This window comes from Bacillus rossius, chromosome 10 (genome assembly GCF_032445375.1).
Source record: "Bacillus rossius redtenbacheri isolate Brsri chromosome 10, Brsri_v3, whole genome shotgun sequence".
Classification (NCBI taxonomy): domain Eukaryota; kingdom Metazoa; phylum Arthropoda; class Insecta; order Phasmatodea; family Bacillidae; genus Bacillus; species Bacillus rossius.
Genome location: NC_086337.1, coordinates 37,252,824 through 37,280,464, shown reverse-complemented (window position 1 = coordinate 37,280,464; position 27,641 = coordinate 37,252,824). Strand labels below are relative to the sequence as shown.

At 37.0% G+C, this 27,641-nt stretch overlaps 2 protein-coding genes across 4 annotated transcripts in view; one reads left to right on the top strand and one right to left on the bottom strand.

Moving 5' to 3' along the window:
* The window catches only part of LOC134535958 (putative glucosylceramidase 4), a 32,342-nt gene extending 7,603 nt beyond the window's left edge, over positions 1 to 24,739 (top strand). Inside the window, exons 2-11 of the mRNA XM_063375398.1 lie at positions 7,325 to 7,381; positions 7,871 to 8,074; positions 10,377 to 10,509; positions 12,353 to 12,509; positions 13,327 to 13,493; positions 15,841 to 16,072; positions 16,980 to 17,124; positions 17,432 to 17,508; positions 23,338 to 23,618; positions 24,253 to 24,739. Of these exons, the coding sequence (XP_063231468.1) occupies positions 7,339 to 7,381; positions 7,871 to 8,074; positions 10,377 to 10,509; positions 12,353 to 12,509; positions 13,327 to 13,493; positions 15,841 to 16,072; positions 16,980 to 17,124; positions 17,432 to 17,508; positions 23,338 to 23,618; positions 24,253 to 24,352 (1,539 nt within the window). The 5' untranslated portion in view covers positions 7,325 to 7,338 and the 3' untranslated portion in view covers positions 24,353 to 24,739. The remainder of the gene's footprint in view (positions 1 to 7,324; positions 7,382 to 7,870; positions 8,075 to 10,376; positions 10,510 to 12,352; positions 12,510 to 13,326; positions 13,494 to 15,840; positions 16,073 to 16,979; positions 17,125 to 17,431; positions 17,509 to 23,337; positions 23,619 to 24,252) is intronic.
* Positions 24,740 to 24,994: 255 nt separating this feature from the next.
* Positions 24,995 to 27,641, bottom strand: part of LOC134535957 (protein FAM184A-like) — a 93,838-nt gene continuing 91,191 nt past the window's right edge. For all 3 annotated transcript variants that reach the window (XM_063375395.1, XM_063375394.1, XM_063375397.1), the window contains one exon: positions 24,995 to 27,434. In XM_063375395.1, the coding sequence (XP_063231465.1) occupies positions 27,098 to 27,434 (337 nt within the window). In that variant the 3' untranslated portion in view covers positions 24,995 to 27,097. The remainder of the gene's footprint in view (positions 27,435 to 27,641) is intronic.

Here is a 27,641-nt window from a genome sequence, read left to right as displayed (position 1 = left end):
ATATGATTTTTTTTGTCCACCATCCCTTTTTTTTACCAGCCCTTCCAGTTATGGTTGTCCTTATAAAAATTGTTTCAGACAAAAGTTTTAGATAATATTCATATACTTTACAAACAATTTCAACGAATTTCATTGTGTTGATATTAAGGGAGTTAGAAATATTTTGTCCTCCAAACCTTGTTTTATCCATCTCTTGCAGTTATGGTTGGTTGTATGAAATTTTTTAGACAAAAGTTTTTTTTTTCTTTTCAAAAAAATCTTTTCCATTTCTACTCCATTAGTAGTATAGAAAAGGGGCGCCGGACACAGGCTTCAGGCTGAGGTGCGAGGTGCCGAGCCACATCTCTGAATGTGACGTCACGGCGGCTTACTTGGATGAGCGTAACGGGACACAGCGTAACGGGACAAGTAGTACCATGACCTTGACCTTTGAACTTGACCTTGACCTCGGCGGCCATTTTGGTTCCGCCATCTTGGATCCGCCATTTTGGATGACGTCATTTTGTTTTCTCGAACATTCCGGCATTTTGTTTTCCGCCACTTTGAATTATGACGTCACCGTTTCAATTTCCGTTACGGCTGCCATATTTAACTTTTTTATTTATTATCCGATTTTAATGAAATTTTTTTTAAAAATTATAAAAAAAATTCAATAATAAAATTTTAATAAAAATATTAAACAAAATTACTTTTATGACACGGAGCTCGGAGTCCTCGGTTCGAACCTGGTGAGGGCAAAAAAAGATGACGACCGATCCGTCCCTCACAGTGGACGCTGGCAGACTGGCCCCTACCACTTTGTTAATAGCATATATATCGTCAGGTAACATGACGTCACGTACGCCATCTTGAAAATCCGTAAATTTAATGTTAGAATATCGGGAAAAAATTTAAAAATCAATAAAAAAAATTAATCAAACGAATTAAATAATAAATATCCTTAAAACCACCGTCGCACTTTTCGTGACGACCGCCATATTGAAAATCCGTAATTTTAATGCTAGAGATGCGGGAAAAAGTTCAAAATTCAAGAAATAAATTGGCAATAAATATGATGATTGATTAGATCGACCAAGGTCCTTGGTTCGAAACCAGTAAGAGCAAAAAATAAAAAAACAACAGATCCTTCCTCCACAGAAGCCACCTACAGACTGATCTACCACCACCAATACCAAGGTACATATATCATCAGCTGATATGACATCATGTCCGCCATTTTGTCTTCATCCGCTGGAGACCACCATCTTGTTTTCGTCCGCTGAAGTGTGCTGATACCATGTTAGTATAATTTTCTGGTCACCATACCTTTGTCCTCAACTGTTGGAATTGAACTTTGACCTGACCTTGAACTTTGACCTTGACCTTGAACTTTGACCATGACCTTGAACTTTGACATTGACCTTGAAATTTGACCTAGACCTTGAAATTTGATCTTGACCTTGATCTACGACTTTGACCTTGACGACCATCATGGATCCGACATTTTGCATTCAGTACATGCTACCAGGAGCTACCACATGCTAGTGGTCATTGCCACCATCTTGTTTTCGTCTACTGGAGGACACCATCTTGTGCGTTTACGTGTCTTACCATCATGCTAGTTTAAATTTTACCCGCTAGAGTGCAGTAATCATTTACATTTATTGCGCTTAAATTGCATGTATTGCGCGTACATTGCGTACATTGCGTGTTGGAGCTGTTGGAGCTTTTGGAGCTGAGTAGACTTGTTTCCTTGTAGCTTCATAGACATGTAGTTTCGTAGCCATGCGGTCTTTTAGTCATGCAGTCTCGCAGCCATGTATAACTCGTAACCACCTAGATCCTTTTAGACTCGTAGCCTTGTAGTCTCGTAGTCTCTTAGACTCGTAGCATTGTAGCCCAATATCATTGGAGCTGTTGAAAGAAAAGACAGTTGGAGCATTTGGAGCTGTTGGAGCTGTTGGAGCATTTGGAGCTGTTGGAGCATTCGGAGCTGTTGGAGCATTTGGAGCCTTTGGAGCATTTGGATCTGTTGGAGCATTTGGAGCATTTGGAGCATTTGGAGCATTTGGAGCTGTTGGAGCTAAGAAGTAGTCGTTGCACGTCTATGCAGGGCTAAATGTTTATAAGATTGCTGGCTTTCGCAAGTGATCCTGTAGTAGTAGGATAGAAATTGTGTAATAAATATTATGTTTGTAAAAGAACTTGTGGTGTTTTATTTCTCGACCCTTACACTTTTCTGGTATTTAAATTAAATTTATTTTAGCTTCGTCCACGATCGTTCCAAGGACCTTAGTCGATCTAATCAATCAGTATATAGATTACAAATTTATTTAATGAATTTGAACTTTTTCCTGAATTTCTAGGTTAATTATTACGAATTTTCAAAGATGTTGGTATTGATGGCTTATAGGATAATGGTAGTAGAGAATTTAAAGTCTCTTTAAGAATTTTGAACATGGTTTATTGAAGTTATTATTTTTTACATAAAATTAAACGTTATTACATCGATCGAGTATCGAACCAAGGACAGGATCGGATCGAATTAATCTGTAGAATGATTGCCAATTTTTAAATTAATTTTGGAATTTTACCCGCATTTCTAGCAAAATAATTACATGATTTCAAGATGGTGCCCAAATAATCAAGATGGCGGGCACCTCAGTAATAATAAATGATTACTGCACTCTAGCGGGTAAAATTTAGACTAGCATGATGGTAAGACGAGTACACGCACAAGATGGTGTCCTCCAGTAGACGAAAACAAGATGGTGGCAATGACCACTAGCATGTGGTAGCTCCTGGTAGCATGTACTGAATGCAAAATGTCGGATCCATGATGGTCGTCAAGGTCAAAGTTGTAGATCAAGGTCAAGATCAAATTTCAAGGTCTAGGTCAAATTTCAAGGTCAATGTCAAAGTTCAAGGTCATGGTCAAAGTTCAAGGTCAAGGTCAAAGTTCAAGGTCAGGTCAAAGTTCAATTCCAACAGTTGAGGACAAAGGTATGGTGGCCAGAAAATTATACTAACATGGTATCAGCACACTCTGGCGGACGAAAACAAGATGGTGGTCTCCAGAGGATGAAGACAAAATGGCGGACATGATGTCATATCAGCTGATGATATATGTACCTTGGTATTGGTGGTGGTAGATCAGTCTGTAGGTGGCTTCTGTGGAGGAAGGATCTGTTGTTTTTTTATTTTTTGCTCTTACTGGTTTCGAACCAAGGACCTTGGTCGATCTAATCAATCACTATATTTATTGCCAATTTATTTCATGAATTTTGAACTTTTACCCGCATCTCTAGCATTAAAATTACGGATTTTCAATATGGCGGCCGTCACGAAAAGTGAAACGGTGGTTTTAATGATATTTATTATTTAATTCGTTTGATAAATTTTTTTAATGATTTTTAAATTTTTTCCCGATTTTCTAACATAAAATTTACGGATTTTCAAGATGGCGGACGTGACGTCATGTTACCTGACGATATATATGCTATTAACAAAGTGGTGGGGGCCAGTCTGCCAGCGTCCACTGTGAGGGAAGGATCGGTCGTCATCTTTTTTTTGCCCTCACCAGGTTCGAACCGAGGACTCCGAGCTCCGTGTCATAAAAGTAATTTTGTTTAATATTTTTATTAAAATTGTTATTATTGAAATTTTTATATAATTTTTTAAAAAAAATTCATTAAAATCGGATAATAAATAAAAAAGTTAAATATGGCGGCCGTAACGGAAATTGCAACGGTGACGTCATAATTCAGAGTGGCGGAAAACAACATGCCGAAATGTTCGAGAAAACAAAATGACGTCATCCAAAATGGCGGATCCAAGATGGCGGAACCAAAATGGCCGCCGAAGTCAAGGTCAAGTTCAAAGGTCAAGGTCACGGTACTACTTGTCCCGTTACGCTGTGTTCCGTTACGCTCATCCAAGTAGGCCGCCGTGACGTCACATTCAGAGATGTGGCTCGGCACCTCGCACCTCAGCCTGAAGCCTGTGCCCGGCCTCCCTTTTCTATACTACTTCCATTGGTTGGATTTTGCCTATTAACTAACTCAACCAAGTTTTTCCATTATTAATATTTTATGTATCAATTTGGAAGTTATTTGTGCAAGATTATGGCAGTTATCGTGCCATAAAAATGTGATATATACACACACTTTTGAGTTGATGATGGTTTTTTGGTCTAGGGACCATAAAACGAAAAACTATATAGGAATTTTTTTTCCAAAATCGCACAATGATAACGGCTACAATGGGCAGTACTACTTCTAAATCTACCTAAAACTTAATATTTAATTTTTAAGAATATTTCAGGAGTAGGTATATCAGTCAGTCCTAGGAAACAAATTGAGACCCAATGTCATATATATTTTTTTTAATTATTATTTTTACGTCACGAATGAACAGCTGAAGTTTGTCGACCAAATCAGACTCGACCTACATAATTAAAGGGGTGTTAAAAGTAGGTGAAAATAAATCATTACCATATAATGAAATGTTTTGAAACTGATCAAAACTATGTTGTAAAATAATGACCGATATAGAGTACTTTCTCTGCATAATTTTCTTTAATTTTCCCACTAGCAAATCATTGATCAATGACGATTTCAGATATTATTGGTAATATTTCAATGTTATTGTTTAGTTGAAGGATATATCTTTCAAGTTTTTTTATAGCCAAATATTCGTAAAAGTAATGTTCAAATACGTTTTTTTGAACTTTACAATTTTCATACTTTGATTGCATCTATGGTATAAATTTAAATGACTTGATTTATTAAAGTAATCTCGTGTGTTCTTAGCTTAAAAACCTGGTATTCATTTTTTTTAATTATTACGTAAAAGTAAACTAAAATAGAAATAATAAAAATGTAAGTTTCTAATAATTCAGACGACTATATACAAAAAAAAATAGTCTCGCACAAAATATTTACGTTTTTATTATGTACCATGATATTTACTATATGACATAAAAATTATTTGTAGTTTTAAAATCCATGAAAGAATTTAAGTTTATTACGCCAAATTATTAAATGGTTTACAAGTTTCTATAACAGTTATGCTATCACAGAGTTAAATTTAATGCTTATATTAATTAATTTTTGACGTGATAACGTCTTATAAATCGATGAACGCCGGCTGCACGCACGAAAAAGCATGACTCATTGTCACGTTCCGCCTGAGCCGAGCGTGGAAGAACCGGCCATCCACCGTGCGAGAAAATATTCTATAATATCAAACAGGTTAAGGAGGGCTTTTTAACTAATTGGTCGTGATTATATTTAAACAAATTATTTAAATTAAATTTACAAAAAATTTAAATAACATTTGAAAATTAAAAAGTATTCAATTTTTATCAATAATTTCTTATGACGTTATCACGTAAAATTATCGTCCGTAAACCGACTTTACAGACAACCCCCCTTTTTTATCCAAAACTTTAGTCTGAAACAATTATTGATAGTTCAAATCATTACTGCAAGGTGTTGAAAATAAACAGGGGTTGAAATAAGAAAATAAATGAAACTTCCCTACCATGTACCTACTCTATAGAATTCATGTTTATTTTTTATAATTTCACAAACGTACAGGTCAATAATTACAGAAACGATGTTATACCACTTAATACACGGATCTCAAAATATGCGCTCTTTTTTTATTCAGTTAATGAGCCGGGAGGAAGCTGCATGTAAGAAACGTACTGAAAACCAGTGGCACATAAGTTATATTATTACGGTTCGTTATATACAAAAATAAAAAGATGTTAAGCGCCAATAGTAGTTTTTGTTTTATTTTTCAAAATAGAATGCTGCACAGACGAATCCAATCACTTTCAAAACTACATATTTTGTGAGAAGCCACCGAACGCGTCCTCCTGATGCAGCGATCGACAGACGACTGGTGAAATCATGGCACCGGTTCCTCCACGCAGGAAGGGCAGTCACATGACCTCACCGACCAATCACATACACTCTTCATTCACACTAACAATTACAAGCCAATCAGAACACAGAACATATACACTGAAAACCATTTTCATACATAGAAACAGGGGATTCACTTTCTCCTTCTCTCTCCAACACCGTGGGAGAGTAGTTCTCCTCCAGTTCCCACGCAGTGACGAGATATCGTTTCTGTCTCTCTCTTGGTGGGGAATCACTGTTTCTATCTCACTCGCACTCATAGGTCTCATATCTCTGCCTCTTTCTACACATCACCCCAGACACAGTCCCTTGTTCTAGAAACATTAGATAACAGCAATCATAATACAAATTACTTGACAAAATTAAACTTATTTAGAAAATGCTGGAAAAGTAAGCCAAAACAGGCAAAAAACCAGTACGACTTATTTATGAACAATTACATAAAAATTAGTAATAACTTAAAGTCTGTTAAAATACAAAGTACATTCTTAAAACATACAGCAAGTGCAAATATCAATCTTAAAATACATAAAAACGGTAAAATATTTTTAGCGAGACCTTTTAAGAAATGTTTACATTCACGAAAATAGTTTAAAAGAAAAATATTTAGCTAGGAGGGCAGGGGTATTGCAACGTTACAATATTTAGCCATTCAGATAGTTAAATAAAACCAAAAAAAAATTACAGTTATATTATTTGATTAACTTGAGATAAAATTAATTTGATACGGCTAAAACCAAATTTACTTTTTATACTGATGTTTATGTAACTATAAAATAGTCTACCTCTAAGGTTAAGAGCGAGTTTCAACCACGCCCTTCCCGTTCTGTCCACAATTATACAGTTACTTATTGTCATTCGCATAGGTCCAAAAACAGCGACTCGGCACCGTTGACCTTCAGAGGTAAGTGTTTTCAAAAACTAAATGTCCGAGTCACTGGTCAGTAGCGAATCACGTGTATGATTTAACTGCAGATGTCCAAATTTTGACATCAAAGTAAACGACAAAAGAGCCAGATTAGATTAAAGGTACTTTGCCAAACACTGACCCCCTTAAAGTCGTAAGTAAATCATGTGTCAAAAGATAAACACTAGGATATAAGAAGGTTGCAATAACTGTTGTTTTAAGACAGACCACACAAAGCTCGCACTTATAATCAACAGAATTTGGCGTGTATCAAGAACAAGGACAAAGGTATTTCGTAGAGCTTTTCGTGATATTTCTCTCTCAGTTATATAGAGAATCAAACTTTCAAAATATTAAACTTGCCTTGGCCAAACGAACAGGAGTCGTAAATAAAAATGTAGATGCATTAATATATTTTTTTTTCAACTGAATATTCTTCAAATCTGTAAGTTTTATGACCATGCGAGTTTAAAGAAAAGTTGACCAAATATGTCTCGTGTTGCAGGAACATCTTGCAAGATGTGGCTGAAACTAACAGCAGTTTTCCTTACATGCATTGTGGGTAAGTACAAGAACAGAATGTAATTGCATCTTAACAAAACACACTTATATAGTATTTTATATTATATATACAAATAGCTATGAGACAGTATGTATTTACACGAGTAAATAATTTCTAAGATACCTTGTGAAAAAAAATTTTTAAAATTAGGTATTTGCTTTTTTACTTTAACTTTTTTAATACATTTTCTGTTCACACTGCAGTTTATGTATACTTGAATAAGTAATATATAAAGTGAGCAAATGTAATTCCATGCTCAGGATGTATTGTCTCCTGCCAAGTATCCAAGACTAACTCAATACTTGAGACATAACAAAGAAATGATTATGGGGTAATATGCCATGAGGCTGAATTGCAACTCAGCCATCGTCACCACGATGTGGGGTTGCGGTGGTTCGCCATTTCCTTCAGCAACATTGGGGTGAACCCCGCAGTCCTGGCCTGGGACCACTGGTAGTCGTTGCACGACCGAGGACTGTCTGCTTGCAGCCAGCTGCGCCGCACAGGGCTGTGTGGCCAGGGACTATGGGTACGGCAGCATCGTGTGCGTGTGCAACTCGACCTACTGCGACCTCGTGGAGGAGACTAGCGGGGACGAGATGACCAACGGGAACGCCAGGCACTACGTCACGTCGAAGGCGGGCATGAGGCTGCACGCCATGACCATGAAGTTCTCCAACTCCAGCGACGACAGTGAGTGACGTGCTGCCCTCCGTGTCTTGTCTGGAGTTTGATGGCACGGACTGGTGTTTTTCCATGCGTTAACATAATATGACATTCATCACAAAGTGTGATCAAAACCCACTTAAAGCCTGGACGTAATGTTTTTAATTTTTCAATTTAAAAAACATTACCAGTGATACCAACTGTCACTTGCAAAGTCATAAAGTGATGATTGTTTACGATCACTGCCGGGCTCGACCACTGGTGGCCAGGGCCGTAGAGGAAACACAGAGTTTAATGCACAACATTTCAAACCCCAGAGTTAAAAATATCTGAAGAATGAACATCACTGTGAACATAACTGTATACGTTATTTGTGCGTGTCGCATTCCTCCTTATGTTTTCTATGAGTTATATTTACAGTAGATATGTAATTTCCGACCTGTCAGGGTAAACTCACACATTAAAAAAAATATCTGAACAATCCCCTCTTGGTACCTGGTCTCTGGGGTTAACTTCCCCTTTACTTTTGGTCCTGCTGGTGACAGAACAACAGTTGAGGAAGGATACGCAAAGCATCGGTGCTATTTCTGAGAAGTGTATATTATATGAGACTGGTCGCACGAGACACACTGTACCCTTGTGTTATATCTTAGGATTTTTTTTCCACATTGAACGCTATGCAAATGTATGATGGTGAAAGCCGCGACGAGTCTAAAGTTCACGTGAAATATGGATTCGGCCGAGATATACCACTGCCTTCGGCATTCTGGTGGTTAACGTGAAGATACAACACAACCCTCATCCTTGAATTCAAGAAGTAAATTTTTCCTACCAATGAAAATATACCAGAGTGCTAAAAACAAACGCATGACTTTTAGAATATATAATATATTTAGAAAAACTGAAATATTTCTAATAATCTGCAACATCCATTGTGCACTATTGCCATATATATTGCAGGTAGTTTCAGATAAGTCTTAATATTAAAAATTTATTTATAAATATATAATATTTCCTCGTGTTTAACATAGCTTAAAACAAAGTCCTGAAGAACCCACACAGTATTTGTTTCATGTCCGCTGAAGATCGCAGTACTTGATAGTAGTTAATGGGAGTCAGGAATTATATTTCAGTTGACGCCAATGTGTTTCTAGGTGGGTACGTATCCACCTTTTTCACAATTGGGAAACATGGCGTACGTTTCCATGATGAGGTTTTTTTTTTTTTTTTTTTTTTTTTAAGGATTTACCTACTCCCCAATTAGCTATTCATTCCGCTAATAAATTAACTTCTGATTGCCCCTCATAGCCGGCAAGGGCATAAATATCATCAAATCTGGAACGTTAAACACCGTGTGTGCAGCTTGATCGCTGAGTAATCTGCCCATATGTGAACGAAACATTATTGCCTTATTATTTCATTAATCCATTCATTATTTCTGGTAACACGCTCACAAACGTATGGATCATTTTATAAACCAGCACGTGTTAAGTCTTTAGCTGCGGTGCAATTTAGCTTACACTTTTAAATTCAAAAAGTGGCTTTATTTTTATTATGATTTCCATTCAATAACGTCTATTAAACATGACTAGTTATGTCGTCAAATATAACACGGGCAACATGTACATATCCATAAAAATAATTGATTTCATGATTGACACATTATTTTTTTCCATCTATTCCCAACTAAAGCAAAGCTATAATATATTTTCATTGACACCTGAGAAAAAGAAAGGAAAAAATAAAAAGCTGGCTTCTAACTCCTAATTTTCTAAATATTTAAGATAAATCCTACATATATAGTCTGTATTGGGTACTCATTTTCTTTTCTTTAATCTCGCTTCTTTTTTTCAGTTAGAATAAAAATTAACAATTTCATTTTAGCTTTTATGATTGTATTAAGTTATATATTCTTATTACAACAAAAAAACAATAAAAATTTCTGCCATTAAAAGTTATGAAATATTATATTCTGATCTTTTAACCAAGCCCCAACGTGTTTTATACATGTTTGATTATAATATCTTACGTACATAAACACATGTTGTCCGAAAAACTGTAATACCATCGTGAAGTGAAGTCTTGTTTCTTGTCCATTTTAGTATGTGTAAGGCTACTCAAAAATTTGATGTAAAATAACACAAAAGTGATTTTAATAAAATAACATTTCAATTTTTTTTATTTCGCACCGGGCCAAGGTTGCAGAAAATATTTAAAGTTCTGTTTTTTTTTTTGTTACGGAACACTTAAATCTGTTTTCATTTCAGCAAAAGGCAGAGGTGAGTTGCAGTAATATGCATTAATTCCATGACATCTCCACTGTTTGCAGGCAAATCAGCGACATTCAAGGTGGATCGCTCCAAGAAGTACCAGAAAATGTATGGATTTGGCGGAGCCATAACAGACGCGGCTGGATTGAACACGTTTTCGCTTTCTTCCAAGGCTGCGGACAACTTGATAAGGTAGGTGCAGTGGTTGAGGTCATGGTGTCTGAGTGGTCGTGTCACTGACTGTCACCAGCGCGAACCTATAGTTGCCAAACTGGGAAATATGCCCATTCCTTTAATGCCCTAATATCTTCTCATCTCATCGACTTCAACATGGCCCCGAAGTCATTTTCATATTCAATTCAGTTTGGTTGAAATGTGACATTATTACTTAAAAACAATAATTTATGAAACATGAAATATTATCATCTGCGCAAAATAGTTAAATCAGTGACCTAAATATTCAAGCTACTTACGACATAGATATGTTATAAAATGTGTCTCACATCTTCTCCCTCTTCCTCTACCTTCCCCACTCTCATCCGATTAGTTTCGGTTGCGACTGATAACGTAAAAATTATGAGCATTTTAATAATTTTCACAAGCACCTGAGTGAACGACTAATTGCTCAGGTGTTTTTTTTTGTTTCAAATTGTAAGCAGCTGCTTTCGGGTGCAACTAACATAAAGACAATCGTGTGGTGGAAATTATGCATAACTACAAATTATACTAATTTAGTTATAATTGACCCTATTATAACAGGTACGAGTGAATGCATAAGATGTGAAGGAGCAGGTGAAAACTCGTGATTCTAAATTGTGTTTGGTACTGTGTGCTCTCCTTCGGATTTCAAGCTCGGAGGTTTTATAGACCCCAAAACCTAGCTTTGATCCAGCGGCAACAACTCCCGAACGCTAACAGATTTTTTTTTTTCGGTGACCGTGCGTGCCAAGGCGGCAAGCTCATGTCGGTGGTTCGACACCGAGTCTGTCACCGAGTGGTTCGGAACCCAGTGTAATCTCCGAGGTCTTCAGTGAGCCCTTTAGTCTCTGTGCGTAGCCGCGCAACGACTTTTCTAGAATACTACACTTTATGGATGGCCAAATTAAGGCGGACATCAAGTCGCAAGAGACGATGAGAACCCTCCCTCCCCCTTCCACAAAGGTCATTTTCAATTCCAATAAATTTGTATAGGGATTATGCCCGGTGTCCCTTGCCATGTAGGTTAGTTTTCTTGTCGTGCAAAATTATCTTAATGGCTCTCTTCTATTTGATGTTTTATGTCACAACTGTTTAATAAGTTTTAATATAGTCATAATTACAACCACTTCCATAACATTACACAGCTTAAAGTAAATCTAAGGAACCATCTGGTGATGAAAAAAAACACATTCGAAATTTGTTCTATAGTGATAATTCTACATGAAGAGAACTTAAAACATATAAACCGTCATAAAAACGAAATAATCTTAATTTCGTGTAGTTCCCCTTTCCAAGAGAAAATACTGTGGTGTTTTTCATACATACTTTAAAAATATTATTGAAAATATTGCGGTTATATATTTTTATTTTTTGTACGAAATAAAGTTTTAAGTATTGAAACATGTTTTAATGTAATGCTTAATATAAATAAACAAACCTACCTTGCATATGATTTTAGGTTATCTGGAAAATAACTATTGAAAGACAAAACATATCCAATAGGCACCAGTTTACTAAACAAAACAATGTCAAAAACGGATATAAAAACATGGCTAATTTTATTAGTTAAAAAAATTTGTTTCATTTAAGACTACCCCTCCGAGGCGTTATTTTGCACGTCTCGCGCTCACATCAACTTGACCTGAACATTATACACTCTTAAGTGGCCAGCCTGATGACTCCCCGCATCGCTCGCCCCCAGAGAGTGTGATGTCCACACGGCAAGGCCGCAAACGGCGCGAGGAAGACCCCCAATAGGTTCTCTACGGGCACATCTGCCTGCGCAAGTATCTCCTGGGATCCTTCAAGGGCGGTGTGTTGCCTGGAATGTCCGCAGGGCCTACTTCCAGAAGGGCGGTATCGGCTACACGTTCATGCGAGTCCCGGTGGGCGGCTCCGACTTCTCCACGCACAACTACGAGTACACGGACGACTACCCGAACGACACGTCGCTCAAGCACTTCAACCTCTCCATGGAGGACTACTCTTACAAGGTGAGAGCCGTCACTACCCCTCAGCTCCTGCAGTAGTAGTGGTACAATGTTAGAAGTAGAAGTGATTCCAAGCGCACCAGACACACGAATCAATGGGGACACACCTCAATGGTGTTCTTAAATTGTGTTGCCCAGTATATATAAATATTGGCTGCTTAAGAAAAACTTCTTACAGGAAAATGTGACATTTAAAAAACGTAGTTATAGACATCACCGTCCATGATTCCCTTGACGGCATGCACACCCAGGCCTTTATGCTCTAGAGTGTCAGATTGTTGCCACTATAACAGAGGTGTATTAAGTTCAAGCATTCTGGATGGTTTCAGCTGTCTGCATGACATTGCGTGAGAAGTGTAGAGTCGGTGCCCAAGTGGCCCGGGTACTTACTCTAAGGGCGACACTGGGTCGCGGATCGCACGCCCCTTCGCCTCTACGAACTGTCTTGCTGTCTTCGCGTCGGTAACTCGGCTCTATGGGACTTTGAACGGTGGCCGTGTTATTTCTTTGTTTTAATATTACAGATTATAGCTCCTTGCACGCGTCTTTCCTACTTACCGTAATGTGTACCAACTCGTGAAAACACCTCTTGTAGCTTCTTTTGCTGTATAAAAAAACATTAAATCTGCCACAGGAAAGTGTTATATCTTTTAAATGATTTTCATAATCAGATAGTTTTATAAGTAAATGTTTAAATGGCCCGTTAATAACCGTAGCTCTGCATGCACAACAACCACATTAAAATGTTACCTAACCCAAAATAGCCACTCCTTGTTTCAAAAAGTGCCTAATTTTACCTTACACCCAACGATTTCAACAGATACCATTCATCAAGAAGGCATTAGCAGTCAGCGATCCCGAAGTTCCTGTGAAGCTATTCTCAGCCCCTTGGTCTGCTCCTGACTGGATGAAGATCATCAATAAGACAACCAACGCGAGCAAGTTGAAGAAAGAATATTATCAAGTGTATGCCAATTACTACGTCAAGTGAGTACATGCTGAGTGAAGAAAGTAATAACTTGCGTCTCACATGTGTTTTCTTCAACGTCGAGCAATACTCATGACTGCGGTAACACATTAGAGAGCGAATGAGTGAAGGTGCTCGTTCACTAGCAATAACTTGCTGCAGAATATAATACCACATGCGCAAACCGGTTTGAGCGCAATTTTTTAGCAACTTATAATACTGGAAGTGCACTTAAAGTAGACAACTACAAAAACAATAAAAATAATTACGTTAACAATTATATCAGAATACACTAATTCTTACAAATAATGTTGTTTCTTATCATTGTACATTTTTATGCTAAATATTTTTTTTTACTTTGAAAATACAAATTTGTTCTCGTGTTAAAGTAAGTTTTCTATTTTGAATAAATTGTTAATTCAAGCAATGCAATATTGATTTTAAACCATAACTACAAATCAAATTGAATGGACAGTTCGATGAAAATACATAGCCTACAAGGCTTTATGTTAAACGTACCCAATACTACATATTTCCATGTAGAAACGACCACCTAAAGCTTATATAAAAAAAACTTAGAACAGATTTTTTTATTATTTATGAAGAATATTTTGAGCTGTATGTAGCAACGCTCGTACTGGCGGAAAATTTTCATTTAACACTTTTTTTTTGTTACGTAGTTGTAATTTTTATTTTTAGTAAATATTATATTTAATTGGACTGATGTTATACATTATTTGGCTTTTATGACGTCAGCCTGATCGAGGAATGGCTAACAAACCAAACTTAATTTATTCGTACACTTAAAAACGCTGCATACATAAAACCCAAAACCCCTGGCGGTGCGATCGCCGCTTCAGGGAGCCAAGATGGTAAACGTGGCGAGAATCCCCGAGCCGCAGTGGGTTTCCTCCGAGTGCTCCTGCTATCCCCCCCCTCCCCCACCATCACTCAGAGCTTCACCACCTTCCGTCGTCTCTAACGACCCCGGTGCCGATGATATTCAATCGATCAATCGCCGTTTCAACAAGCGCTACAGCGCTGCGGTAGGCTGTGTTTAATAGTGCTATCCTCAATTATTTTTACTTTTAAGATTTTATGTTTTTGCTTAATTAATTAATTAAATTCTTAATTTAAATATCATTAGTTGTTTTTTTTTTGTTATCAATTTGTTTAGTTCGAAAGTATTTTAATGTTTTAAAAAACATAAGATCCAGTTATTTTTTATTTCAACCCCAGCACTAGCTAAGAGTTATAGTGTGGTAAACAGTTTTATATTAAACCATTGCACATACCATTTGTCGTAGATTGTTTGATTCTTAGGATGTCATTCTTAAATCAACAAAAAAAAAATTTAACACTGTAGGAACCTTATTTTTTCGGGGTTTTGGGAACAACAAATTGATATTTTTACGGATAATGTGCTAAAAGTAAATAATTTTACGACAAAGGAAACGTACAAGCGGCTAGTCCAACTCCGTAATCCCCAATATTTAATAATCTCGTTTCATGTAAGGATTGAAAAATAAATGTGTTTATAAAGGTCTTTAAAATACATTAAATAAACACATATTAACCATTTATAAAACACTGGCGACCCGCTCCGACTTCGCACGGGTGCAATGCGGATACTAAATACACTACACTACTTATAGACACAATCCGCCGGCCCCCCGGCCGGTACCGCCGCAACCGCTATGTCCCTGCATTTTAAATATGTAATATCTTCGAAAATATTCATTTAAATTACATGCTGTAAAGGGCCATATTGATTTTTATTAAATGCACAATGTATTTGAGGTACTTAGTTGTATAAGGATTAATGCTGTATTGCTTAAAATCGCTTCGTAAATAAACCATTATCTCTCGTAAAAATTAAAGGATAAAAAATTGTTATTGTGGGTTATCCCTAGGAGATAGACATACACCATCGCGGACTTTTTGTAGACCTTCTTAAGGTGTACAATACTATCTCGTAGGGATCAGCCAGCGTTTGCAATGTTAGCGCAAAAAAAAAAGTGTTTATTTACGACATCACATTAGAAACCTCTAAAATTATCAGTGTTTCTCTACTATATTATGAATGCATTATACATATAAACCTTCCTCTTGAATAACTCTATATATTAAAAGAACCCGCATCAAAATCCGATGCGTATTTTTAAAGATCAAAGCATACATAGGGACAGACAGACAGACAGACAGCGGGAAACGACTTTGTTTTATGCTATTTAGTGATAGAGGAGAGTTCTTTTATGACAGTATTTGAAGTCATGAGTAAAAATAAACTAAATTAATTAAGCAAAACCAATTTAGGATGTATCCCCCTTCCCCTTCCCTTAACGTGAGGCTACCTTGCGTGTACAGGTTCCTGGATGCATACGCAGCAGAAGGACTTAAGTTCTGGGGCCTCACGCCACAGAACGAGCCAGGACATGGGCTGGTTAGCGGGATGTTTAACAGCATGGGCTGGACGCCCAGCCAGATGCAGGAGTGGCTCGTGGGAAACCTGTGTCCGTCGCTCAAGTCGGGAGGCTACGGCAATCTCAAGCTGATGATAAACGACAACCAAAGAGCGAATGTCCCTGAATGGTTGGAGGTGAGAAAAAATACAAATACGTACCAGCAAAACTTTTAATTGTTAACTAAATATGTCGTCCAAAGTAACATCGGTAAAATGAGTATTTAGCTTATTAATAGAGTTACTGTGTTTTTTTTTTTCGTTTTCTTTTTTTTTTTTTTTTCAAATAGCCCTTCCCATTTCTACCCTCACTCACATCCACCAGAATCTTTGCAGAAATGGTTCAGTATTTATAATGGATACAGAATGCAGAGTACCTTACATCTCACCGTTGGGTATGCACGGAACCTTAAGCAGGCACCAGGCATATTTGTACCAACTAAAATCTCATAAATCATAAGCCCATGGTTTTTGCCGAGCCATGTATGATATTTCAGCCCATGGATGTAACCTGAATAGGTGGTTTGCAAGGAGGGGGGGGGGCAGATACCCTCTTTATGAAGTAGAAAAATAAATAAAATAACTAATTAATCTTCACAAACGATTGTTCAATATTTTTAAATAAACAATTTTTATTATTATTATTATTATTGCTTTTCCCTATGGACACTCCTTGACGTAATAAGTTGAATTCCAGAAAATATATCTCTCCCTTTTCTATTTTCAGCTCTGGATTCGCCCTTGTTTCAGCCTATATGTAAAACTCTGTTCCTAGCGGTTTTGAATCCAGCAGCTCACGAAAGGAAGAGGGGCAAAGGGGAAAGCATTGTGTTCCAACCCTTTTTTTCCCCCTTAATTTGTCAGAAAATATGTTATTTTATCCAATGTAAGCTTGTCAAAAGGAGTAGCAATAATTTCTAGAGATATATTTACATTATTTCACACCTAACAGTTGTGTTTCCAAACAACCCCAAAAAAATGTGTTGATTCGAACCATGCAATGATAATTTATTTCCTGTGTAATTGTGCAATTTTCTTTCACCAGCTGTACAAGAACGAGACAGTACGGGAATGTGCATCTGGAATGGCTGTGCATTGGTACGCTGACCAAGATACGCCCGCAAGCACATTGACCAAAGCACATGACGAGTACCCACATAAATTTATGCTGTACACGGAGGCTTGTATCAGTAAGTGCACGAAAATCACTGATAAAATTACATGTTTGCAATTTTTTTCAATTACCAATATACTAACATTTGCAACTTCTAAGCTTGGCAAATTTCATAAAACTAACATTCTATAATTTCTAAATATTTCTTATTTTTTGAATTATTGATTGCAAAAAAAAATACCCTACATGAAAAAGCAGAAAAAAACATAAGTTTAAGATAATTTTCAACAATAAATTTCACATAAATAAAAATGCCATTAGAATTGGGTTTTCCTTATTTAAGTTACAAAGTATTTACATAGTAATTTTTTTTTTCTGCACAGTGAAGGGACCAGCTCCCAAAGCCGTCTCACTGGGGGATTGGAGCAAAGGTGTCCGATACATGTCCGACATCATTGAGGTAAGTAATCTCATGGATAAAAGTATGTAATGAATTCGTTTTAAAATGTTTCTGAGCAAAAATAAATCTAATTAAATTGAAATAATTAGCAGAAATGATTTAGTAATTCAAGAGGGGAGACCCAAAAAAACCCATAAAAAAAATTGGTTGTCTGTAAAGTCGGTTTACGGACGATAGTTTAACATGACAACGTCATAACCAAACATTGATGAAATGATTGATCCAGAAGAAAAGGAAATATATTCGGCATTACTTTTAAATAACTGTACCGATTGTGCTAAAAATCGGTGGACAATTGTTAAATTACATAATATTAATAATTCAAACGACGAAAATATGATTGAAAAGTCAAATCGATGGTCGTTCCAATCGAGTGGAAGAGAGATGCCACGCATGCGTAGGCCCTACAATGAGCATGAAGAGAGATGCCACGCATCCATAGTGGGACATCCGTAGTGGGACACTTTTTCGTGCATGCAGCCGGCGTTCATCGATTTATTAGACGTTGTCACGTCAAAAACCTGACTGAGAGCGTGCTGCCATTCGTAGACGTAGTAGAGAGTAGAGGTGCGTCGAAAAGTATCAACCAGATACTTTGTCACTGATACGCGCCTGTATCAGGAACGACAAACGAGTACACTTGAAAAGTATCAAGTACTTTAGTATCAGTTCAGAATTCGCTTGGAACAACACCACGGCCAATGTGCGCGTGCGCAGAACCCGATCGCAGAATATGACGGTCACTTGGGCGGAGCTTGTGAAAGGGGAGGGAGCAGGAACGACGAATAAGGGATAAAGAAGGGAAATAATGTAGGGGAGGAAGCGCAGGGGAAGGCGTTGAAGGAGAGGTGCAAAGCGAAATTGTTACGAGTCGTTTGGTTATTGTCCCACATCAAAGTACGCTCAGTGCGCAGTGCGTGCACAGTCTCGTTCAATAATAAAACTAATGAAATTTTAATATTAAAAAGTACATTAATACAAGATATAATATTTATATTTGTGCACCTAACAGCTATGAAAATGCAAATAAATTCTCAGTTGACACTAATAACAGATGTAATCAACAGATGGACTTTTTTTCCGAAAACAATTAGTAACTAGTGTTTTCATACATTAAAAGATTACGATTTTATCAAAAATGAAAAATAAAAAAAAACAGATACGTACATTAGTGAGCATACTATATCGTTGTTTACGTTTCAAATGTTTCTTCAGATTAGTCGATGATTTATAACTCAGTTTTTGTTTACACAAATTACAATTAGGAAACTCATTATTTTCCGTAAAAAAATTCCACACAAATGAAGTCTTTTTCCTGCACTTATCCATTCCTTATTTCACTATAAAGATACTAACTACAAAGCATGACAGCCCGCAACAATGTACATGGTGGTAATTAATACACGGCCAGGACGAACTGCAGTGAATGTTGAACTGATTGATACTGGCTGTATCAGGCGGGCATGTGAGTAACAAAGGTAGAGAATTGCCGGGCGTGATAAATAATGTATCAGAGACACCGATACCTTTTTACGCTGGTGATGACGGCACGGAGGATGTGTACCCTGTAACGAGAATGCTGATACGTTGTCGCTTCCTGGGACCGCTAATGCTCTGATACAAAAGTATCAGAGACTTGTAACTAGTTCCATTACTGTATCAGTATCAGGTTGGAACAGATACCGAAAATTGCTGTAACAACCCACCTCTAGTAGAGAGTTCTCCCGCTAGATGGAGTTAGTAGATACCTTCGAACTAGATCTAGTACTTTTTGACGTGACGTCTAATAAATCAATGAACGCTGCGCTGGCTGCACGCACGAAAAATTGTCCCACTACGGATGTCCCACCACGGATGACCCACTACGGATGTGTCCCGTTTGCTCATTGTACGCATGCGTGGCATCTCTCTTCCACTCGATTGGATCAACCATCGATTTGACTTTTCAATCATTTTTTTGTCGTTTGAATTGTTAATATTATGTAATTTAACGATCGTCCACCGATTTTCAGCACAATCGGTAAGGTTATTTAAAAGTAATGTTGAATATTCAAATACGTTTTGAACCAACAATGGTGTTTTACAGTTACACATAATAATTCAAACTACAACCGGGATCTTTTGCACAATGTTTTAAAAAATATTGTAACACATTATAAATAAGTTTGGTGTATTTGGGATGCGTATTTGTTATAAAATCGTGTTATAAAAACGAAATAATATTATTCCCCTACCGTGAACAAAATTTATATATATATATATATATATATATATATATATATATATATATATATATATATATATACACACCATCTGAAACTACTATCTATTCAAGTATGGCCTCGTGGTCATGTAGTAAGCGTTGGTAACTAACAATATAAAGGTTGTGGGTTTGAATCCTGGCAGCTGCGAGTTTTTTTTTTTTTTTTTTTTTTTTTTTTACTTGTAGAAATAAATACGATGCACGCAACATTTCAAAAGTAATAAATATATTTGAATTAATGAATGCAAATAAAAGTAAATTTATTAATTAAATTGTACATTTTATTTCACTCCTTTGTATCCATACAAAACTGTGATTATTCAATAAAAATGATTCTATTTTATTCATAAAAGTATGCAGAGGTAGATTTTATCATACAAAAGATATAAAATTAAAAAAATTCTTCCTCAAAGAATATAATATTTTTAATGCCTAAATGGTTTGGTTGCAAAAACCTATTACGGCTCAGTCTCAGGCCGAATATGATATTTCCTTTTCTTCTGGATCAATCATTTCATCAATGTTTTGTTATGACGTTGTCACGTTAAACTATCGTCCGTAAACCGACTTTACAGACAACCAATTTTTTAAGTTTTTTTAGTTTACTCTCAGATCTAGTACTTTTTTCCTTTAATATAATAATATTACAGTAACATTAATTTGTTTCAGTAAAAAATGCCCAATATGGATTTGAAATAGCGAAATCCATTTTGACAGAACTACAAAACCCATTAATTAAGGCATATATTTTTTTTTTGTTCCTGGCTTTTATTCTGCCGGCAGTAATTAATTTCAATTTAGATTATCAAGGTACTGAATATCGTCTTCATGTTCTGATTTCATCAGTGGGAGAAAAAAAAGAAAATGATAATGAAATATTACATGAAACTGACGTCCCCAGACCCTTAGCCCCTTCCCGGTCCCCGATTTAAGTCTGAAATTTGGATTATTAATGAATTGCCCGACTAATCCAGCGAGAGCGTTGGGTTTCAAGCCTACTGTGGCCGGGACCGGGAGCTGGGGAAATGGGGTCCAGACAGACTGGAGGAGCAGGATCTCGGGTCGAAAATTAGGAAACGTCCGCTAATTGTTCGCACACTGATTTATTTTGCGGCTAGTCCGCTTTAGCCCTGACCGCACCTGTCCCGTGGTAACGGAAACACACGCTTATCCGCCGCACCGCGAAAAGAATCTTCCTCCGATACTCTCGTTCGTCGACGAAGATGAAACGAATACTTTGAACTGACGAAGACTACGAGACGACTCATAAGCCCGTTCGCGGCTGCGGACTTCGGAAACTCGCGGAGCGCGGAGTCGCAGATTGACTCTCCCCTCCCGCCGCGCGCGCGCCCTGCAAGTTTAATGCATAATTATTTCAAAAACAAAACTTTTTTTTTTTTTTTTTTGCAAATTCTTAACATTAAATTTAATCACATGTAGTATGTCAAGTGCAAGATTAATACATCGGGCATCATAGTTTCTATGTAACAGCAACTCCAAATGCATGCTGGTGATAAAATGGTGAGTTTAAAATTTTATTTTTTATCTTTGCATGTGTTATTTTAGTTACTGTTTATTTTCAATTCATTAATTATTGTTAGGGCGTAGCAATATCATAATAACTCCCTAAATTGGTAAAACGATAACAAATTATAATTTAGTACTTTTTTTTTTTTCAAATCTAGTACTTTTTCTCGCCTAAGTTGGTACAAAATATATTTTCCTTGTGGACACCCTGGGCGGCGTCAGTGTGTAGGTAAACGTTTGATCGTACTATTGTTTTTCTCTTACTGTTCTTGTGTTTCACCTGCGAAGTCATTTTGGCAGATTTAAAAGACAAAGATTGTGTTTGAAATTTTGTTTCCTGCTTAAAAAATCGGCAAAGGAATCTTACCGAATGCTTCAACATGCTTTCAAGGAGAATGCTATGAGTCACACACAATTTTTCGAGTGGTTTGGGCGCTTTAAACTTGGTGAGATGAGTGTTTAAGACCATGCTCGTTCTGGCCACCCTTCAACATCTCGAAACGATGAAAACGTTGAAAAAATCCCCCAAAAAATCAATGAGGATTGTCGTTTCACGATCGACAAAATTTCAGAAGATACAGACGTGAGTTGGAGATCGTTCCAGCGGATTTTGACTGAGGATTTGCAAATGAGACGTGGTGCCGCTAAATTTGTTCCTCGCCTTCTCAAACAGGATTGACAAAAGAGATTGAAAGTGATCCAAAATTTTTGACCAAAGTCATTACAGGTGACGAGAGTAGGTGTTACGGGTATGACCCAGAAAAAAACCAAGCAAGTGTCGAGCCAGTGGAAGACTCCCAACTCATCCGGACCAAAAAAAAAAAAGCAAGACAAGTGAGGTCGAATGTTGAGACGATGATCATTGTCTTTTTTGATGTTTGTGGAATTATGCACTGGAAATTTGTTCCCCCTGGCCAAACTGCTAGGTAACCAGTACTTTTATTTAGAAGTTTTAAGACGTTTGCGAGATGATGTGTGGAGGAAGCACCGGGAACTTTTGCGATCAGGTGACTGATTCCTTCATCAGGACAACACCCCCGCACACACGCCTTACTAGTGAACCACTATTTGGCCTCTCAGGGGTGGTCTGTCGTTCCCCACCCTCCGTATTCGCTAGACCTAGTCCCGTGTGACATTTTCCTGTTCCCGAGAATGAAGAAAAATCTCAAAGAAGCGTCTTGATGATGTGGAGACAGAAAAACAGCTTCGCAAAGGGCACTGGAGATATCAAAGTTGAAGAGTTCCAGAGGTGCTTCAAACAGTGGAGAAAAAAAAGACTTGATAGTGCATCCCATGTAATGGTGGGTATACTTTGAAGGTGACTGAAGGAATTTTGTAAAAAAAAAAAGATAATAAATAAACTTTTATTACAAAAATCCAGTTTATTTTTGGGTCCATCCACGTATATTGTCTAGCACTAGTAGATTTTAATGCAAGCATATATTATTTTATCTAAACCATGTCTGCTTGGCTAAGGCAGCTAGAGTTAGAATATATATCTTATTTTCTTACCGCTAACAAAAAAAAATTGGTCAATCAACTTACTGCAAGTAAATTTATCTTCTCCTATCACATTGTTTCAGTGTTGTTGCTAGATGAAATAAATAATGAAACAACCATTAAAAGTAAATTATATTGTACACTCTCCTCACAATAAGGGTTGACTTCCTTTTAACAGGAATTTCACTCAGCTAACATTCAGAATATGGCAGCTCAATATTGCATTGTGATTTAAAAAAAGCAAACACAGATTCCTTGTCTCACCGGGCAAACTAATCATGTACCAATGTTAACTTTGTTAACTTAACTATAATATTCAGATGCGAAAGTCACGAAGTTCTGTTATGTTACTGCCAAAATGGTATCTCGTTATCTTGTACAGAGTGTAAATCAGCCTCAGGGTTTATATTTTAATAAATTTTGCCTTCCATCCTTTGTGCCTCTTTTCCCTTTAAAAAGAGAACAAAAGTTCAAAATACGATTAAAAAAGCCATTTAATTTTTTTTTTAATATACAAATATCTACTTTGTTTTTAACAGGTGAGCAACAACTGGGTGTCGGGCTGGGTGGACTGGAACATGGTGCTTGACCTCAACGGAGGCCCCAACTGGGTCAACAACGTGGTGGACGCCCCGGTGATTGTGAACGCCACGGCGGACGAGTTCTACAAGCAGCCCATGTTCTACGCTCTGGCGCACTTCTCCAGATTCGTACCCCCGGGGTCCGTGCGAGTCGGTCTGCAGGCGGAGCGTAGCGGCGGCATAGAGAGCGTGGCTTTCCTCACTCCGGACAACGCCACCGTCGTCATACTGCACAACACGTAAGGCTGGCTACCTTCCAACATTGAAACAAAGATTCTGATTGTTAGGTTCTCTTGCAATATGTTTAAATAGGGACATGCTGGATATCCCTGCCAAGGTCCTGGTGTAATTCGCACTCACGGGCCCGACATCATACCATATTATTAGCCTACTGCTTAGGCTCGTCACTGTGTTGCCAAATGTACATCTGCCTTACACATAGCGTTGATGCCAGTTGTTGTATGTGTGGCCATAACACTGATATCTGATGTAAGTGCAGAATTTCAGTCTGTCTGTTGGCAATACGGGAAATGTGCTATACAGACAGCAACTATCCTTCATCATTAATACGCTTACTTGCATTGCTTACGACTGCCGACTATCCTGATATTTTATTTCTAATACATGTCTAAAAGTAACAAATTCAAAACTTTCTAACTATATAGCATACTGTATGCTGCAATAAGAATAAATTTACTAAGATAAACCTATTATAATTAAAAAAATTTTGAAATGACTGAAAATTTTTAGTTAGGTAGGCTTACATCAAAAACTGTCCGTTATTTGCTAATATTTAAGGCATTTCATTATTGTTTGAAGAATGATAAAATTTGAATTGCATGCGAGTAAAGTTGGCTGAATTGTCTGTTGCAGCAATGATTCTGATGCTGAAGCAGTTATCAGTGATCGAGATAGCGGCAAACTTAGGTTGAAGATCTCAGCCAATAGCATGAACACTGTATTATACTACTAAAAATGTACAATATCTGTAAATATATTTAATTGAAATAAAATTTTTACAATTTATTTTGTAGAAAAGCACTGTGATATAGTTGGAGATTTAACTTTCTTCCAGAAGCGTAGCATTTTGCCTACATGTATATAAGTTGTCCCTGAGTTAGTTGCTCGCTATCGTATCGCAGTAAGTGGCAAGAGTCAGGGATTTGATCCCAATCTTCTGGCATAAAACCAATTATTAACTCCGATTGTGTACCCAATTCTGTGCCAATTCTGATCCTGTGGTGCTGCGGTGCAAAACCATGCAGTGTTAAGTGCTTAATAGTAGTTTTTTAGGTTTTGATTTATAACTATTTCATAAGGCTATTTTAAATAAAGCAATTTTAATACATAGAAAGTTAAATATCTACAGGTATTCATTTAAATCAATTTTCTAAAATGACTCTCGATTCACCTATAGAACAGATTCTTAAGACCACAAAGCACCTAAAAAATTTCATAAAACAAAAGATTTAAAAAAAACAAGTATAACTTAAAGTAATCCCAACCACATAATCAACTTCACTAACTATCATCCCCCCCTCTCCTACATGCAGTCAATCCCCACTAAGGCAGTAGACATATATATAAAGATGAAAAAATAATTTTTCCAAAAAAATAATAAATACAATTTGTTTTATTATTTTTTTCAAGACATCATATATTACAAACCAGTAAAACAATATTATTTATCCACTCAAACACACTCAACGTTTTACAAGCTGCCAGTCATATAAACCAACATGAAACGTGCAAATCACACAGAATGACTAGTCCAGCTTAAAGATTTGACATATTAAAAAAATCATGTGATGTCTACCTTCATCGTTCCATGGTGAACACAACATCCATCTCTCAATGTTTGTTTACTACAGAATGTCTTAAGAAAATGCTAGCATCATAATGTATAACAGCCCTAGGTGCCACAGGGAGTTTTTAAAAGGAAGTTTAATATTTTCAGAACAACAAATACTATACCTTCAGTTAACATCCCACTCGATCTTTGAGCACAAACTTAAACACGGTCATTAACGCGTTAGTTAACTGATATGACTTAAATAATCATACTTAAATTTTTACAGACTATTTTTAAAACATTAGCACAATTTTCCTTCTTAATATGCAAATTGGAACAATATCTTCATTAAATAATTGGCTGACTAACTTAATAAAAACGGAAGTACCTAAAACAGCCAAATTTCGAAGTGGAATGTAAGCTACAGGCAAAGCGATTTAACTATGTAATTCCTTGAGGTGCTAACATGTACATTATATGCAAAATGTAAAGAGCTACCAGTTTAGTATGCTAATTTGGAAATGGATGTAGTCCTGCATACTGTGACTGTTACAGAAAAGCTGAATTTTGGCACATAAATTGGATATGTCATACACATTAGTTCTGGTGATAAATTACATACTTTAAAAATCCAGTACATAATCACAATGGTAATTCAATATCCAACTTAAGTGTATTCAGGTAATCTTTAAAACTTCTCAGAAACATTATTAGGTGCAACTTCCATTTAATTTTTACATTAACACTAATACAATATACCTACAATTTAAAAGTAGTATCCAAGCCTGGGTCCATTTACTATTTTCCAGAAAACAAAGGTGGGTTGCAACAGGGGGGTTATCAATGGTTAATACTGTGCCCAAAAAAAATTTCAGGAAATAAAAATCCAGAACCACACATACTATAATTAAATTTTAACCTAAATACTGCATAGATATGTACTCTTCTAGATAGCACATTTTTCATGCAAAAAATATCACACACACTACATACAAACTTCATTAATTTCAGTAACATATTTCCATCATATAATTTTAGATATTGCAACCAATTCCCGACAGTTCCTACCATGAATATTGAAAAAAAACTGTTCGACGGTAGAGTTGGTCATTTTAATTTCAGTTTTCGTAGCAAACTAATAACTGTGGGACAACTATCACAATGCACTTCAGAATTACAAATATTTATCAAGGTAGGTATTCATGTGCATAACCTTTTAGATTCTTTGATGTTGATGCCAATTGCAAATTAGTTACCTCAATACATAGTGTATCCACATATTTTATTAAAATGTCTCTAATTATTAAAAGGCATATCACAGCTAGCACAAAGTTGTAACCGGTACTTATTAAAAAGTGTTGTTATTACCTAAGTTTGAAGAATAAAAATTTCAACACCTCATTACTATCAGGAAATGAGATACTGTTTACTCTGTTAAAGAAAACACTGATGGTGGCAAAGGACATTAAAACATCGTGGCTGATGTAATGAACAGATTAATTAAATGTGCATAAATAAGTGATATTAAGTACAACCTGTAGCAGCAAATTGACAAAAGGTTCTCAAGCAACATCAAATAAAAAAATTTCTAATTCGTAATTCCTTTCGTGGAAAATACTTGCGCATCATTGCTAGAAGGTATTTAACATCTTTAGCTAACACATGACTTGATATAAGCTTTCGGACATACGCCATCGCTAAAGGACCTTAGCAATGGCGTACGTCCAAAAGCTTACATCGAAGTCATGCACTCCCATTGCACAAATCTTTCAAAGATGATAATAGCTAACACAGTCTTGAACTACAACAACAACTGCCCCAAATGTTTTTTGGAGAGTTGGTTCTCGCTTGGTGGTCAATCAGATCACTTTCTGGGTAGCTACAGGGCGTTGCCCTCTGGTCAAGCTCGCAACTGGACCGGAGAAGTCAACAGGGGTCCGGGGGGTGGTCTGTGGACCTTGACGCGCTGGCCCCGGGAACAGACCGGGTGCTACCCGCCGGCACGTCAGCCGACTGCAAGCCCTCGACAGGAGCTCGGGGCGAGACGACTGCATCTTCCCTGCCCGGACCCCCGGGCCCTCCGCCTTCCCAGCAGTGACCGCTCCCGACGGGGGCCGCGCCAGGCCGTGTGACCGTCCCCTCCCCCTTCAGGCTGGCCAACTCCCGATCTTTGTCCTCGACCGCCTGCCGCAGGGCTGCGATGAGCTTCAAGTCCTCCGGCCGAGACTCGCGGTTCTCGTAGCGCTTGCGTGACTCCTCCAGACTGCAAAAACAACACAGTGAAGTAGAGTACCCTTTTTTGGCTGTGTCCACCCATGATATAGTTTTCTGTGCTTCAGTTGCGTGGACTACACACTAAGCAAAAAATAGGCCTCGTCAAAATGTGAGTCGTAATAACATTTTAATTGCATAAGGTTGCATTATAGTTATAGAAAAAAAATATTTAAATTCTCAATATGTAAATTCCAAC